General features: G+C 38.5%; 2 protein-coding genes across 2 annotated transcripts; both read right to left on the bottom strand.

Annotated features, from left to right (window-relative positions):
* Positions 1-3489: 3489 nt before the first annotated feature.
* Positions 3490-6360, bottom strand: LOC133423209 (uncharacterized). The gene is made up of 7 exons (XM_061713368.1): positions 6194-6360; positions 5608-5752; positions 5411-5524; positions 5195-5339; positions 4872-5020; positions 4610-4749; positions 3490-4513 (listed from the first exon to the last, which is right to left on the bottom strand). The coding sequence occupies exons 1-7, from the start codon at positions 6309-6311 to the stop codon at positions 4344-4346; spliced, it is 981 nt and encodes a 326-aa protein (XP_061569352.1). The 5' UTR covers positions 6312-6360; the 3' UTR covers positions 3490-4343.
* Positions 6361-8214: 1854 nt separating this feature from the next.
* LOC133423179 (uncharacterized) lies at positions 8215-12279 on the bottom strand. Its single transcript, XM_061713325.1, has 7 exons — positions 11973-12279; positions 11744-11888; positions 11119-11232; positions 10882-11026; positions 9706-9854; positions 9491-9621; positions 8215-9383 (listed from the first exon to the last, which is right to left on the bottom strand). Exons 1-7 carry the CDS (start codon positions 12076-12078, stop codon positions 9235-9237), a joined length of 939 nt encoding a protein of 312 aa, XP_061569309.1. The 5' UTR covers positions 12079-12279; the 3' UTR covers positions 8215-9234.
* Positions 12280-14534: the final 2255 nt, after the last annotated feature.

The raw sequence follows: 14534 nt of genomic DNA, 5'->3' as shown, positions 1-14534 counted from the left end.
GCATTTTATACTAATTTGAACTCACTTCTCCTGCCAGCCAGTCCATGTGCACCAAATCTTGGCTTGAAATAATCAAATGACATGTGGTTCAGTATTATGGCTGCAAATATGAAGCTTGGGGATACAAGTGAGCTAAAAAGGGGGAAATAGTCTGGGTCCCGTATAGTTGGGCCCCAACTGAAACCGAGTTTAAATGTGCAAACAAAAGGACAGCCACCATGGAAAAAACCTACATGGGACCCTCCATAGCATCCCATTTCTAACCCATATGACTCCTTTTGTTTCTTAAATAGGCCCCTACAAAAACTATCTCAACTTAAGCTTTAAAAACTGCTGAAAATGTGGTCATGTTTACCAACTCATTCACTCCATTTAAACCGCTGGTTGTATTTCTACTTTTAACTAGGTATTTGTTGATTCAAGCGCTGAAGACCACTCATTAAAATGTTAGAGAGAATTGATCATGCTCATCTGTGTAGCTGAGCATGCCTCCACATTTCAGGCTAATTTAGCTGTCCCCTGAAGATCGAGGGGGCTTGAGTGGGAGGACAATTTGGCACAAGGTAAGACTAAGTTTTCAAACCCAATCTCTTTTTCCTACATAATTATATGAATTAAATTAATTGGGAATGCTCATTTGCATATCTAGGTTATTTCTCTTACGGAGGAAAAGGACTTTGGGGAGTAGAGAAACAATTACAAGGCTGCCAGACAGTAAAATACCTCCATTTCTTGCCACACGTCTGCCATTTCCACCCAGTGTTGCCCTCCGGGGAGGATTCAGGCCCCAGAGCCCCTGAGAAGAGATGTGATAATGCTGTAGTCCAATATGTGCAGGACTCACATCCATGAAGCAATTTAATGGACTTCAGCTGACATCTTTAAATTACTAGTGGGTATGTATAATTTGTTTGCCAGAGAGGAAACTGTTATGTTCTAAAGAAAAAGTAATTGGACATTTTTTTTTATCTGATACTGGCTATTAAATGATGTGGAAGAACCTCATTTTCTGCTCATGCTGGGTGTTTGGGTTTTACTTCTGCATTAAAAGAGAAATTGCCCCCAACAGAGTGCTATTTTTAATCATTTAAGCCCAAGAACTAGACCATCAGAGGTGAAATTATTACCCAAACATCCTGCTCTAGAAGGAGATTAGATTATTTTTGGGCATGTCTGTGCTGGAAACGATTCCAGCCTTTAGGAACGCTTATTCCTCCTCACCATTCACAGACATTCTGGCTGTAAACGGTGCTACAAAGTACAAAAGAGTCATTTTCAATTTCTCCAACAATCAGCATCATTATATGTATAGATTTTGTCGCCACAAACACACTCCAAAACATATGGATGGCAAAGAAAGACATTTTTGGAGTAAAACGTAACCTTTTTCTCGGAGATTCTAAAATCAGACGATTAAAGTCTCCTGCACACCAAAATCAGCTTTTGCTGAGCTCACGGCTGTGTACTGTGCACTCGATGGCAGTGAGTCGTGGATTACACTTCAAACAATCACACAACTGCTGATGAGCAGGAAGCCCCCAGTTTGAATGCAGCACTATCAGCAGTAAAGATGCATCTGTCCCAGGATAAAAAGCAAGCACGAAATTATGCCAATGAGAAAACAAAGGTGGGAAGCAATAAGTTAAAAGGCGGATGTGGGTAAATGAGGGATCTCAGGACCATGGCACCCTTTAGGGACACCAGTCTTGTGAGGGAGCTCCGTTTCAACAGTGCCTGGCACTTTCAACTCATTTGTTTTTGGATGGTTGCCTCCTGTGCCCTGTGTCTATTAGTTGTGCTGGTATACATCACAGAACAGAGCGGCCCGACAAGGTCCTCTATTGCTCAACACAGCAACAAACTGTCGATGCAAGACACGTCATTGAATGAATGAATGGGTTTCGGAGTGAAGCAGTGCATTTGCCACTTTCAGTGAATAAGAAGCTTAATTGATAACAGGTGAGGTCTCAGGATTGGTCGTAAAAGGATCCCCCATAAGTGACTTCTTATTAGGCAAACACCTGAAACCACTGTTGGACGTGCATGACTTTTGAGTTCTCAAGTGGCCACCTTACTGAACATAGCCACATCGAGAGCCTTCATCTGTCACTGATTTCACTGTATCCCAAATTGTCCATGGCATAACCTACCATCAATTGGTCAGAATGCAAGTGGACACAGGTTCTGTCATCAGATGAGTCCAAGATAAGATAAAGCTTGCTTTTGAGCAAAGAGGACTTTGAGGTATCTATGCCAAAGACAAAAAAAAGAACATCTAAGGAACGAAAGTGGAACAGGCAAAAGCCAGCATCTGTGATGGCATGGGGGTGTATCAGGGCCCACAGCATGGATGACTTGCATACAGTATGTGTAAAGGAGCCACTAATGCAAACGCATCCGCGATAATTTTGGAGACTCATTGTCAAAGTTCCACCTGTTTCTTGTATGTCCATATTTAAGTGCATTATTATTGTACACAGCACAAAATGTAGCAGTTTTATGATAAAAGCTTTAAAATATGCAAATAACTATGTTTTCCCAAGCATTTCCCCTCGTGAATCCGGACAGTACACTTATTATCTCACCTTGACTTGTGTGCAGGCATGACAAAAGGTATAGCGCCCGAGTAGTTCAAGTCTTGTTTGTCAGAGAGGGGTTTCTCTGTCCATCTGGGTGAGTATTCTTTAGCTGCAACACCACTTAACTGTGGGGTACAGCAAGGTTCCATTTTGGGCCCAAATCTTTTTGAATTATGCATGCTTACAGTAGGCTTCACTATATTGCTTTTCATTGTTTGCTGATAATTAGCAGATTTATGTTCACATTCAGACAGGTAGAGATACTACTGATAAGGACATTTATGTTAAACAATAATATTGGTAATTCCTTAAACTTCAAAGAGTCCATTAGTGAAGATGATTGTATTTAAAAAACATCCTCCAAGTTCAGCACACCCTGAGGAGCTTAAAGGTGCAACGGCCCACCTTAGTTTTCTTGTAGCTTTTAGTTTTCTGTAATGAGACCCCATAATGCAAAAGCAATGACCTGAAAGTGGTTTTTGTTTTTGGCTTAAATGCATAGACATTCAAGCACAAAACGTTGCCCTTAGCTCCCATTTTAAAACAAAAATGTTTCCTTGATTTCCAAATGCTATAGAGTTTAAATGAAACTTTAATGAAAAATCATCACGACCGAGTGGCAACATCATTACTGCAAACCACTTCCTGCATGTCTGAAAAAGAAGAATTTCTTTGTCAAAGTTGGTCCTTCAATTATGATTTGCAATTAGTTAGCTCGGTCATTTTGTTACAACAACCAAGAAAGTAAACCAGTTCTACATAATGAAACAAAAATATTCTCCAGCAGAATCTCCTCCTAATGAGACAAGTAAATTGCCAACGTGTGTTCATGATGAATAGAAAAGCTAACATCTGTGTCTAAACCACAAACTGCTGGAAAATCAACATTTGACAAATAGATTGCCGGAAAAAAAGATACATTTTTAATCTACATAATCAAGAGAACATCTGAAGGACACAGAGTTTCTGCTTTGTACATGTGAGACTTTGGTAATAATAAGAATGGCAATCATGCATAAAATGTCTTTATTTATATCACTAGGAAAACATAATAATAATTCATTCATCCACATTCAATGGCTCATTATTGTCTCTTCTTTATATGACTTTCCTATGATACTCTGTTCAGAACGACTCTGTCCTCATCAAAGGTCACGCTGCTCTTGCCCACAGCCAGTGTGCATGTTTGATTTTCCATCTTTGAAGATGCATGCAGGAAAAAGAGCTCTCATAAACTTGTTCATGCGCAATTATCTCTGACACACAGCGACATAAATTCAGAAAGGAAGACTTTTTTTAATTAATTCTCTACTTTTGAATATTTAATTGTTATCTAACACACACAGACTCAGAAAATGTCTTTATGATAAAATACTATATATTTAGGGTTTAACACGAAAACAGAGTTATTGTTTTAAGCCTTAAAAAATCTCAAAACAGTGTGAGCCACACCAGTTAATTCTATTTTATTTTTTATAATGCTTTCAATTATTTGTACTCATATATATATATATATATGAGGCAGTGAAAGCTTAAAAACTTGCCCCACTCTGCCATCTCCTGGTACAACATAGATGTCGTTGCCATTTAGCAATCTCCCTGTCAAATAAATCGATACTGCCACCTGCTGGTGACTAAGATGAAGTGCATACTTTCAAATTTTGAGTTGGAACGGTTCAGTTCATCCAATAGTCAGGAATGAATGATGGTTGTAAATTGAACAGTCATCACCCAAGGAGTGTTTCCTTTTCTTCAGTAGTGATATTAGCACTGAACTTTGTTTTTGATTTGTCCTCCCGGTGGACACACGGTCTCACAGACGGTGATATTCATGTAGGGCTCCACTACAAGAGAGGTGCTTGGCTTCTCCGTATACATGCATACAGAGATCAAATTGGTGAAGCTCATGATGGTAACCAGGATCATCAGGACACCTAAGCGTACAAAAAAATAAAATAAAATCAGGGTGTACGTCTGGAATAAAATCTTAACAGATCTTTGGAGTCATTAACCACTCTGTGCTGGCTTACCACAGACGACTGTGTTTGCAGAGAAGTCATGGACTCGATAGCTGCTGGTGAACATTGAGCCCAGGCCCAGGATGAGAGTCGGATAGACGCTGAATGTGTGGCGCATGTACTTAGACACCAAGATGCTCTGCAGGCCAAACCTGAAGGGATCAGCATGCTTTACCGGCTATTTAATTTAAAGGGGAACTTTATGTGACTTTGATTTTCAAACCACAGAGAAAAAGTGGAAATTAATTCAGATCTGCTTAACTTTCATCTTTACCAGATAATAATGCAGATGGCGATAATGGAGAGGACAATGCTGCTGGCCAATGGTTCCTGCACGCCATGGATGTACTTGAGCGATATTCCAAGGCCCACCGAAGCATCGAAGAGAGACCACCAGGCAAACGCAGCCAAGCCGTTCTGGGTCTGCCACAATAATGATTAAAAAAACACTGATATTCCAACAGATGTGAGGAAATACTTTTTACACACACATAATCAGATAAAAATAGACAGTAATTTCAATTTAATGTATGCCCTTTTCACACTCTTCATCCTGAAACTGAAAATAGTGATTTCTTAGTAAATAAACAGCCTCACCAGGTAGCGTGTCCACAAGATCAGTTTGGGGTTGTTGACAGCCAGCCAGTTTTTGTACTTGTAGAGTTTGGAGTAGGACATGTACAGCATATAGAAGCTGTAGATGGGCAAAATCCATCTGACCGACGCAGCTGCAAGTATGAACCTGCAGGAGGTCGAGTGAGCTTTAATTCATTTGTACATATATTTCAGATGAGAGCACTGTGCAAAACTCACTCTCTATCCCAGAGAACCGTGATGCTTGTTCTTGCTAAATTAATTGTGATCCACATCAGGTAGAATACTGGAGGGTGTACTTCTGGATTGCAGGACTCGGGACCGAGTACATTACTACAAAAGGAACAACAGCAATCTGATCAACAGCACTGCATTATTGCATTGAAGATTTGCAGATGTAATCTATTTTACCATACCGTTTAAAGAAGCCAAACATGCCATAAGTAAGCCAAGCCTTAGACCACAAGTCAATAACAATCCAGTTATTGTCTGACCACTGGTCCATAGTCACCTCCAAGGGGAAAGTCTCAGACACATTTCTGAATGATCCCTGAAACAGAGCTGAGAACCCAGAAATAATGACAAAGCTGATGTCGGGTGCTACAGGATCTTACAGGAGTTTTAAAGGGCTTACACATCTTTAATTTGTGTTTTTAATACAAGTAAACAATTCACTCTCGTAAAGATGTCTTGAGGAGCATATGAACGCCCTCTTTATGTTATCAGCGTAGCGAGTAATGAGGTGTGCGTTTATTTTTATGTAGCTTAGTTTTATTAAGGGCCTCAATCCAATTTAACAGCTTGCAAAAAACAGCATTGCTTGTTACTGGCAAGGCAAAGGTGTTCCATGAAGATGTGACCTTTAAAACATTTGTGTTTGGGTTGTATTTTTGACAGTTTCATTGGTACCTCATCATAAATGTAGCCATAACAGTCAGTCCCAAGCGCTGAGTGTGAATAGTTAGAAAAATGTAAAATCTTCAGCCCCATCGAGTCACTCACCATTGGGAACTTTTGACAGACTGAAGAAGACCTCCGAGACCACCTGAGTGAGGAATGCAAGGACAATGCTTCCAGCATGCACCGCTTCGTGGAATCTGTTTGCGGCCGGGAGAGACATCTTGGAACTCAGAGTACTGTCCTGACAGCAGTGCAGAAGTCTGCCAGACGCTGCGTTGGAGACAAGAATCTAGTACATTGGACTTTGGACCATGCTGTATCATGTGCGTGTTATACCCTGTAATCCTTGCAATTATGATACCATGGGCGGTTGTGTGTGTCTGTGTGTGTGTCTTTGACAGAGCGAGAAGTAAATGTAAAATGTAAGAAGTAAATGGAGAACTAATCTCCGTATTCCCCTAGTTTAAGTCAATAAATTACTAATAAATGTCTAATTAATTCAGATTTTGTATTACAAACTGGGGATCTACTCTGTTGGCCAATGTGTGCTCCTGAAACCACTCCCTCAGGCGTTCACCTGCTGACTTGTCATTGAAGCAGTTAATTTTTTTTTTTTTTTTTTTTTAATGTTTGTCCAGTAAAACACTCGATGCACATCTTTTACAGCTCCATCAGTTGACATTTTTTCTGGAATTAGATTCCATGCCTTTTCTCAGTCACATATCCATTTTTCTTAGTGATACAGCACAATAGCCTATATTATATCTATTTTGACGATGAGAAAAGACAGCATCAGTATGTGTGTGTGTGTGTGTGTGTGTGTGTGTGTGTGTGTGTGTGTGTGTGTGTGTGTGTGTGTGTGTGTGTGTGTGTGTGTGTGTGTGTGTGTGCGTGCTGTGTTTGAGTGTAAATAAGGTGATGAAAATAGATACATAAATTGAGAATATTGATTTGAGAGTGAACAAATAAATAATTATCATATAGAGTGGTGTAGCATGATATCATATAAATATAGCATAATAAATATAGTAATATCCTAATATAACATAATTTGTATAAAATATTATAACATATAACCAAATTATATCACCATACTATTATATATAACAATATAATACTATAGTTTAACATCCCAAGAGATTTCATAATTTATATAATAATATAAAACAATATATCATGATAATGCCAGAAATAATTATTAGAATTAGAATTGGTCCTTTATGTTTTGCAATGAGGGGTGAGGTCAGACCGGGGCGTCAGGGAAGTGCGCAGGAGGCCCCCACCAAACTCCAGTTGCCCGACCGGGAGCCCCAGCAGGAGGCAAGTAGGACGGCAGTGAGAGGAAACCCCCCCTCCCTTTTTTTTTCTTTAAGTATATATGTATATATATTTTTTTTTTTTAATAATTTTTTTTATTAATTCATTAATTAATTCATTCATTAATTTATTTATTGATTCATTGAAGCAGTTTAAGATATGGACTGCTCAAAAACAGTTGTAGGATCTAGAAGACCCTTATTTTTTTTCAAGCTATGTATCCGTTTTGTTGTGTAGAAGATTGCTGATATCTTGGATCTCTATCTTGAGTGGTCTTCCATGTTTGTAATTCTGCACAGGAGAGGTGATCAGCAGACGTCCCAACTGTGCTGTCTCCTAAAGACATGGAGGCATTGTTTGATGATCAGCTCAAATCATTCCAAGAAATTGTATGTTACGCCGACAACAGTCCGATTTTGAAACTAAAAATTATACTGTTATTCCTAAGTGTGTGGTTGATTTATTGTTTGCTTCCATAAAACTGTTATGGTCTTTTTTTAAATGTCTATATTGGTTTCAAAGAAATGCTTGTCTCATGGACATAAAAGTTCTCTTTTGAAACTACAGAATGCAAAAGGGGGTTCAGAATTGGGTGGTATTATTATTATTATTATTAATAATAATAATAATAATAATACATATTTTATAGAAAAGTAGTATATTTTCTTTAGAAATTTGCCAAAGACGTGTATTTTTTCTACATGTTGTTCTGATAAATTTCAGCATCACCATTATTAATTTTTCTTTGTTGTAATTTTGTTGTAAATTTCATTGTATAAAGCATCAAATATTTTTTTTTTCAACATTATATTTTTTTATTTTTTCAAAGAGAACAAAACAGACACAAAACACCAAACAGTTGCCAGTTCACAAGAAAGAAAAGACAAAAAAGGAGATAACAAAAATGATCATATAAATATATATACACATACTTATATACACATATAGCTGTATAAAAGATACAAAAGGCTATGTCAGTCCAGACCATACTCAAAATGACCAGGGATTGGCCAAGAGGCCGGGAAAGCTGTGCGTCCGTAAAAGCAGGAGAGGCGGGAGAAAATAAAGTTCATGTTGATCCGAGCAAGATAATCACACACCAGGCACAGTGTTCATAGCAAGTGAAATCAAGTCCGAGGCAAAGGCCTATCCTTCCTGAAGTGTTCAAGCATCAAATATTTTTGACAGGTTTTTTGACAGGGCATTAGCATGGTCACAGATGATAATACCTTTTTGAATTTTAGTAGAGCCATTATGACTTGATGTGTGTGTGGGGAGCAGCTATGTGATGGAACATTCATCTGCCATAAAGTCATAAAGCATCTTAAAGAGCCTTTGGGCAAAACATCAAACACCACAGCTTCAGATGCATTCATCATCATGTGTTACTGCACGTATGAAAGAAGTGGCACTTAACAGACTTAGAAAGCTAGAGATCTCTGCAGACTAAGTCATGTATGTCTGCGTGGACAGGTCAATGTTGCTCATAGTGTAAAGGTAAGAAAAGTGGATTCAAAACCTGGAATTACCTCTTGAATTCCCATTTCTCACAATGTGAATACTATTGTTATTTCTCTGATCATGTTCTTTATTAACCTGTTAAACTGTTCAGTGTCACCTTATTTCTTGGGATTACTGAAATACTTCACCAAAATTAATAATATAAAAGACTTTATTAACTTCTTTTTCCTTTAGTTTATTATTCAGAGAACGCAGTACATTCAGCCTTTCCTTTCCTTTTCATTCAATAAAATCAAATCCTAAAGGCCTCCAGATTAAGTCCAGTTACAAATTATGTTTTAAAATAATTACTCTGAGCTTGATCCTCATAGAAAGAGTCGACTTTGTGTTAAAGATATTTCCACTGGGGACATGTTGAGTGCGTTGCTGTTGTAAAGCGGCCGTTTCGTATGCCTCCAGGTCACCAGCGCAATGCGTACCACAAACATGACGCAGGAAATGGCCAAAGTCAAAACTGCAGAGAGAAAAAAAAGGTGTATTTTAATTTTTAGGAATCAAATGTTGATAATATGTTAAATCAGTGAAATAAGCAGACATAGAATGATATATTTCTAAGCGTACCTGTAAAGATGTACATATGACTATTAGAAGAACTGTTTTCCAGGATGCCTGCCAGCCACAGAATAACCACAGGATAGATGGTCACAATGTACCGCACTTGCTTGTCAAGGTAGAAGTTTTCTAACAGAAACCTGACAGCAAAGGGAGGAGATGAGTTTGTCTGTCTAGAGGCACCATCAGTGACACGACATGAACCAGCGGAAAGCCAGACCTACCATGCTGACAGCTCCATCAGAATCAGCAGCAAAGCCAGCATTGCACAGTCACATTTGAGCATCCCTGTCTGATGCTGTAGGTATATCGTCACGTTAAGCAGCGTGGAGAGCGTTCCCCATGTCGCGTACACCGCCAGTCCATTTTGGACCTAATTCAATGTAGTGAGAAGATGGTCGAGAAGAGAGTCAGGAGTTACTGATCAGCCCTTATCTGTAGCTTGGAGACAGAAGCACTGTCCAAGAGACAGGACGCAGAGTTGGAGGTGGAAGAGACGATGTTAAGATTTTCTTTCGGGACGAGAAAGATGGATACGATTGAAATCAAGCACATGGGAGAAACAGCCATTTTTAGACGTGTTGGAGAAGAAGGGAGTGAGTCTAGATTGAGATAATTTGTACTCATAATGAGGAGGGATAGTGAATAAATTGGTAGAAGGATGCTGGAGATGGAGCTGCCAGGCAGGAGAAACAAAACAAAACCACAAAAATAATGGGGATAAAGAGGATGTGCACTTGGTTGGAGGAAAATTTAGAAAAGAGATTGGAGACTGGTTGACTGTCTGTTTGAAAGACATGCACGCACACGCGTATACGCACACATACACAAACTAACAAGAACCAAAGATGCACTTGCTGTGTTACAGTTTTGGCAAGGAATAGATTCAGTTTTGAAAAACAGATAAATAATTGAAAGGTCATAATCTAAATCTTCTTCCAGTTTTGATTTTGCTTCTGTTTGTTGTCATGCAAACTTAGTGTCTGATTACTATTTTGTGCAGAGTATAGAAGTTAGAGCTCCACCATCAACCTAAACTAGACTAACTTAACCCATGCAAACTGATAAATGACACTCCCAAATTAGAAAAAGCTGAGACATCATGAAAAGAATTAAAAAAAAGAATAGATATGGATGACTGAGCAGCGGCTGGAATCAATAGCTGCCACATTTTAAGTTTAAGTGTGTCTTCAGGGTGCAGTGAGAAACTGAACTTTATTTAGAAAAAATACTAAATGCAATCATAGAATAGTTTTGAGCATTTGTTTCACTTGTGGTACAAAGTCATTTCACAGAGGTTTACACTCACAACCTAGGAATTTATTGCCGTCTTTTACAAGATCTTTAATTCTATGTCATGACCTGCACGAAAACACGCGGACAGAACTTTATGGCGTCACCAATATTCTGAAGATCCAGAGGTCTGGGTTGTGGTATTTGTGCAACCAGGCTCCGTAGATCTTCAATCCATGGCAGGAGAAAAACAGGAGTACGTAATCTGTGACTGCCATTACTGCCGAGGTTACAAGCGCTGCCAGCAACAGCCTGGACACATAGAAAAACAGACCAATGAGCTATCAGGGATGACGCTAAACCATGAATCCTGAAATTCTAGGTTTTGAAAGCTGCACACTTACTCTCTGTCATACATAAACAACCATGTAGTGTTCAGACAAAGGTTGATGATCAGAGTGACATGAAATCCATAGGGCAGCACTGAAGGTGTCGTGTACATCCACTCATATGTATTCCTGCCGGGAGTAAGGATGATAACTTTAAATAAGGGAAAAAAAACCCTAATAACAAACTGTGCCTTTTTTGTACAATGTTTATGCAGTCTGCAATATGTGAAGAGAAGGATGCAAAGAGAACTAAATTAAGAAAGAAAAGGTGGACTGCCTATTCTTTCTTTCACTTATCCCATGTATGTGCTCTTCATTTACCTGTCTCTTAATTTTCCTATTTTACTTATTCATTTTATGCATATACTGCGCAGCGCTTTCTGTTGATTTGGGGTGGGTTTTTTTTCTTTTAATTTTATTTTTATGTTTTGTTGTATTTAATTTTGTTCTGTTCTAATGTTTGTACCTATAAAATTGAAAAACCAATAAAAAGAGTAGTAAAAAAAAAAAAAAAAAAGAAAGAAAAGGTGGAGCGATTTAAAAACATAAAGAAAGGTAAACGTATTCCGGCAGTGGCATGTAGCTTTGAACTGCCATACCATGTAATTTATATGTGGAAAATAGAACAAAACAAGCTTACCGTCTGAAGAATCCGGCCAAAAAGTATACAAACATGGCAAAAATCCAAAAATATATGAAGTCCCACACAACAAAGGCCCATTTAGCAGGAGTTATGGGGGTCGTGTACTTGAGTGTGACATCCTCTGTCCGCTGCTTAAAGATACCTGCATTGAGAGTATGTTATTCACTCTGTACTTACCATTTAGACATTTTTCACATGAGTCGATTCATCCCAAAAAAATATTCACCTGATTTATCTCCAAATCCCGAGAGAAAGTTGAATGAGATAGCAGGAAAAAACACACACAAGCCAACGAACACGAGCGCCACACGGGCCGGGTTGTGGTTTACCATGTTAAAGGTCTGCTGGCGGGAAAACGGAAAAAGACAAAGAAAAAGTCCCCAAAAGAAAAAGCAACCAAAACAAAATGTGCCTCAAGACAGCAAAACCCAGAATCTACATGTCGTTGCTCTTCAGTTTGCCCGCTCTTCAGAAACAAATGCAGCAGAGGGTCCACAGTTTCGTAATAGAGAATGACAATTATGATCATAACTTGTGTCATCGTGTCATTTTTATGGCCATGTGCTGAGCATCTCTTATCAGTCCCTGTCATAAACAGAGTGCTCTTTAGTTGTTAAAAGCGGGTTAAAGAGTAAAGACCAGCTTGTGAAAAAACAGAAGACATAGTTTAATCACTGTGAGATACAAAGTAGGTTAACCTGGGGCGGACATGGGAAGAGGAAGGTGGTTTTAGGCCTAAAGAATGTAGTTATCTAAACTTAAAATGTAGATGCTCGAGGTGTGGTATTACCAGATCTGAAAACTTGATATAACTTTTATAGGAAATAAAGCATGAAATTCAAGTGGTTTACATAACTTCTCAAGAGTACAATTTAAGATTAACTATACTTCACCTCATTGCTCTATTTGGAGATTTATATAGTGTAGATACTATTTCAAAGGTACATATATTCTATTACCTATATTGCTTTCTATGTTTTCATGGCTGAGCTGAAGAGAGAGAGAATCTCCTCGATGTTGTACTTGTGTTGGATGATCTGTATGAAGTGCACATTTTGTCCACATGGGGGCACCATTGCACGATGCTTTAAAATATTTGCCTGGAATGCATTAAAAGTAGGAATTTATGTTTTTTATTGCAATTTTTCAGGTGTATATGCTTCACATTGTTAATATATATACATATAGAGATAAAGGGAGACAGGGAATTGAATTTAGTGGATCATTGTGTTGGGCACAAAGGGCCACACACAAGAAGACTTAATACACTTATGCTCAGCTTTCCAACTGATTACACTGTCCCTAAAATAAATCAGCATTGGATGAAGCTTGGATCAGTTTTACAAGCTTACAAAATTGCTTTTAGTTACATACTAGTGTTGTTTGGATGCCAGATTCCTGTGTATTAATCAAGATAACTATTTCAGGAAAAAAAGGAAAAAAAAGCTAATTCTTTCAGGACTTTATTTAAATTTTCTTTTTAGCAGCAAACTTTGTTGCTCAGTTATCAGGTCTTGTTCTGCCAACATGTACCTTATATTCTACTATTCCATGTTATTGTATTCCCACATTACATCTGATAATGTTTTCAAAGGTATTTATGGATTGATAACTTTGCAAACAGCAAGATTGAAATATATGCACCAAAACTTGTGGATCTGTTGCTGAGATTGACTGTGATGGATGTGTTACTAATGAAAATGACTGTAAAGACAAATAATTGTACAATTGAAAGAAGAAATATTCAACATATTTGATTAGAAAATTATTGAACTATTACAATATAAATGCATATCCTAAATATTAGACATTTGATAAAGATTGTCAGCATCTTACAGCCCCTTTCTGTAATTTTACGCAACAGTATGAAAGGAAATGTATCAAAACATGACATTCAAAACTATACTTTCTATCATTTTGAACTCAAACACTCCATTAAAAGCTTTTTTTCTTTGCTTACTTATGCATATCATTCAGTAGGTGGACAGCCACGCCGTGACATGACAGTCCAGCTGAGGGTAAAGGGAGAGTTCGACCCAGGAAACGTCCCCTGCCATGTTCCTCACCCCTCACCAGATGTTGTCTCGCGGTGCATTCCTCTCAGCAGTCTGAAATAATTAATGAGGAGATCCTCCAGCAGAGCTTGAGTTAAAGGTGTTTTTGGACTTTTAGCCCACAAACATCCGTGTGCAGCTAGTCCGTACACACTGCTTACTGGAGGTGAGTCATAACATGTGATATGTTTGGGAGGAATATAAATCCTCTCTACTGGGTCTTCACGAGCCTCGCTGGTCAACCAACTGCGGCTTTGTATGTGACACTACATTTAGTGAAAGAGCCCTTAACACTGTTGTTGACTTGAAAGGCAGAACATGTTTGGCTTTAGTTGATGTCGTAATCCCACGTCGAGTGTGGATGACTCTTTTAAGTTGAATGACTGATTGCTGTGACCTACACTGCTGGCAGAGAACAAGGGCCAATTCGTTGGTTGTTCATCATTTAATGAACAAAATCAGATCCAATTACACGGCCGCCGTTGATGATCGCCTCCATTACGAGGCATGTGCGCACGATGAGTGTTATTGAAGATCACTGTCACTTTGGTAATACAATATGATTCACTTTATGACTCATGTAGTTCTTGGCAAGAGCGGATTCAGCATCACACATCCCAACGCTTTTAAATGTTAACATACTGTCAACATTTTGGACGCCCACAAGAAACACAATTTCCTTGAACTGACAGCTATTCAGATGAACAGAAAAACGATTTGTGACTGAAACTGTT

This window comes from Cololabis saira, chromosome 22 (genome assembly GCF_033807715.1).
Source record: "Cololabis saira isolate AMF1-May2022 chromosome 22, fColSai1.1, whole genome shotgun sequence".
NCBI classification, from domain to species: Eukaryota; Metazoa; Chordata; class Actinopteri; order Beloniformes; family Belonidae; genus Cololabis; species Cololabis saira.
This window is presented reverse-complemented; position numbering and strand designations above follow the sequence as displayed.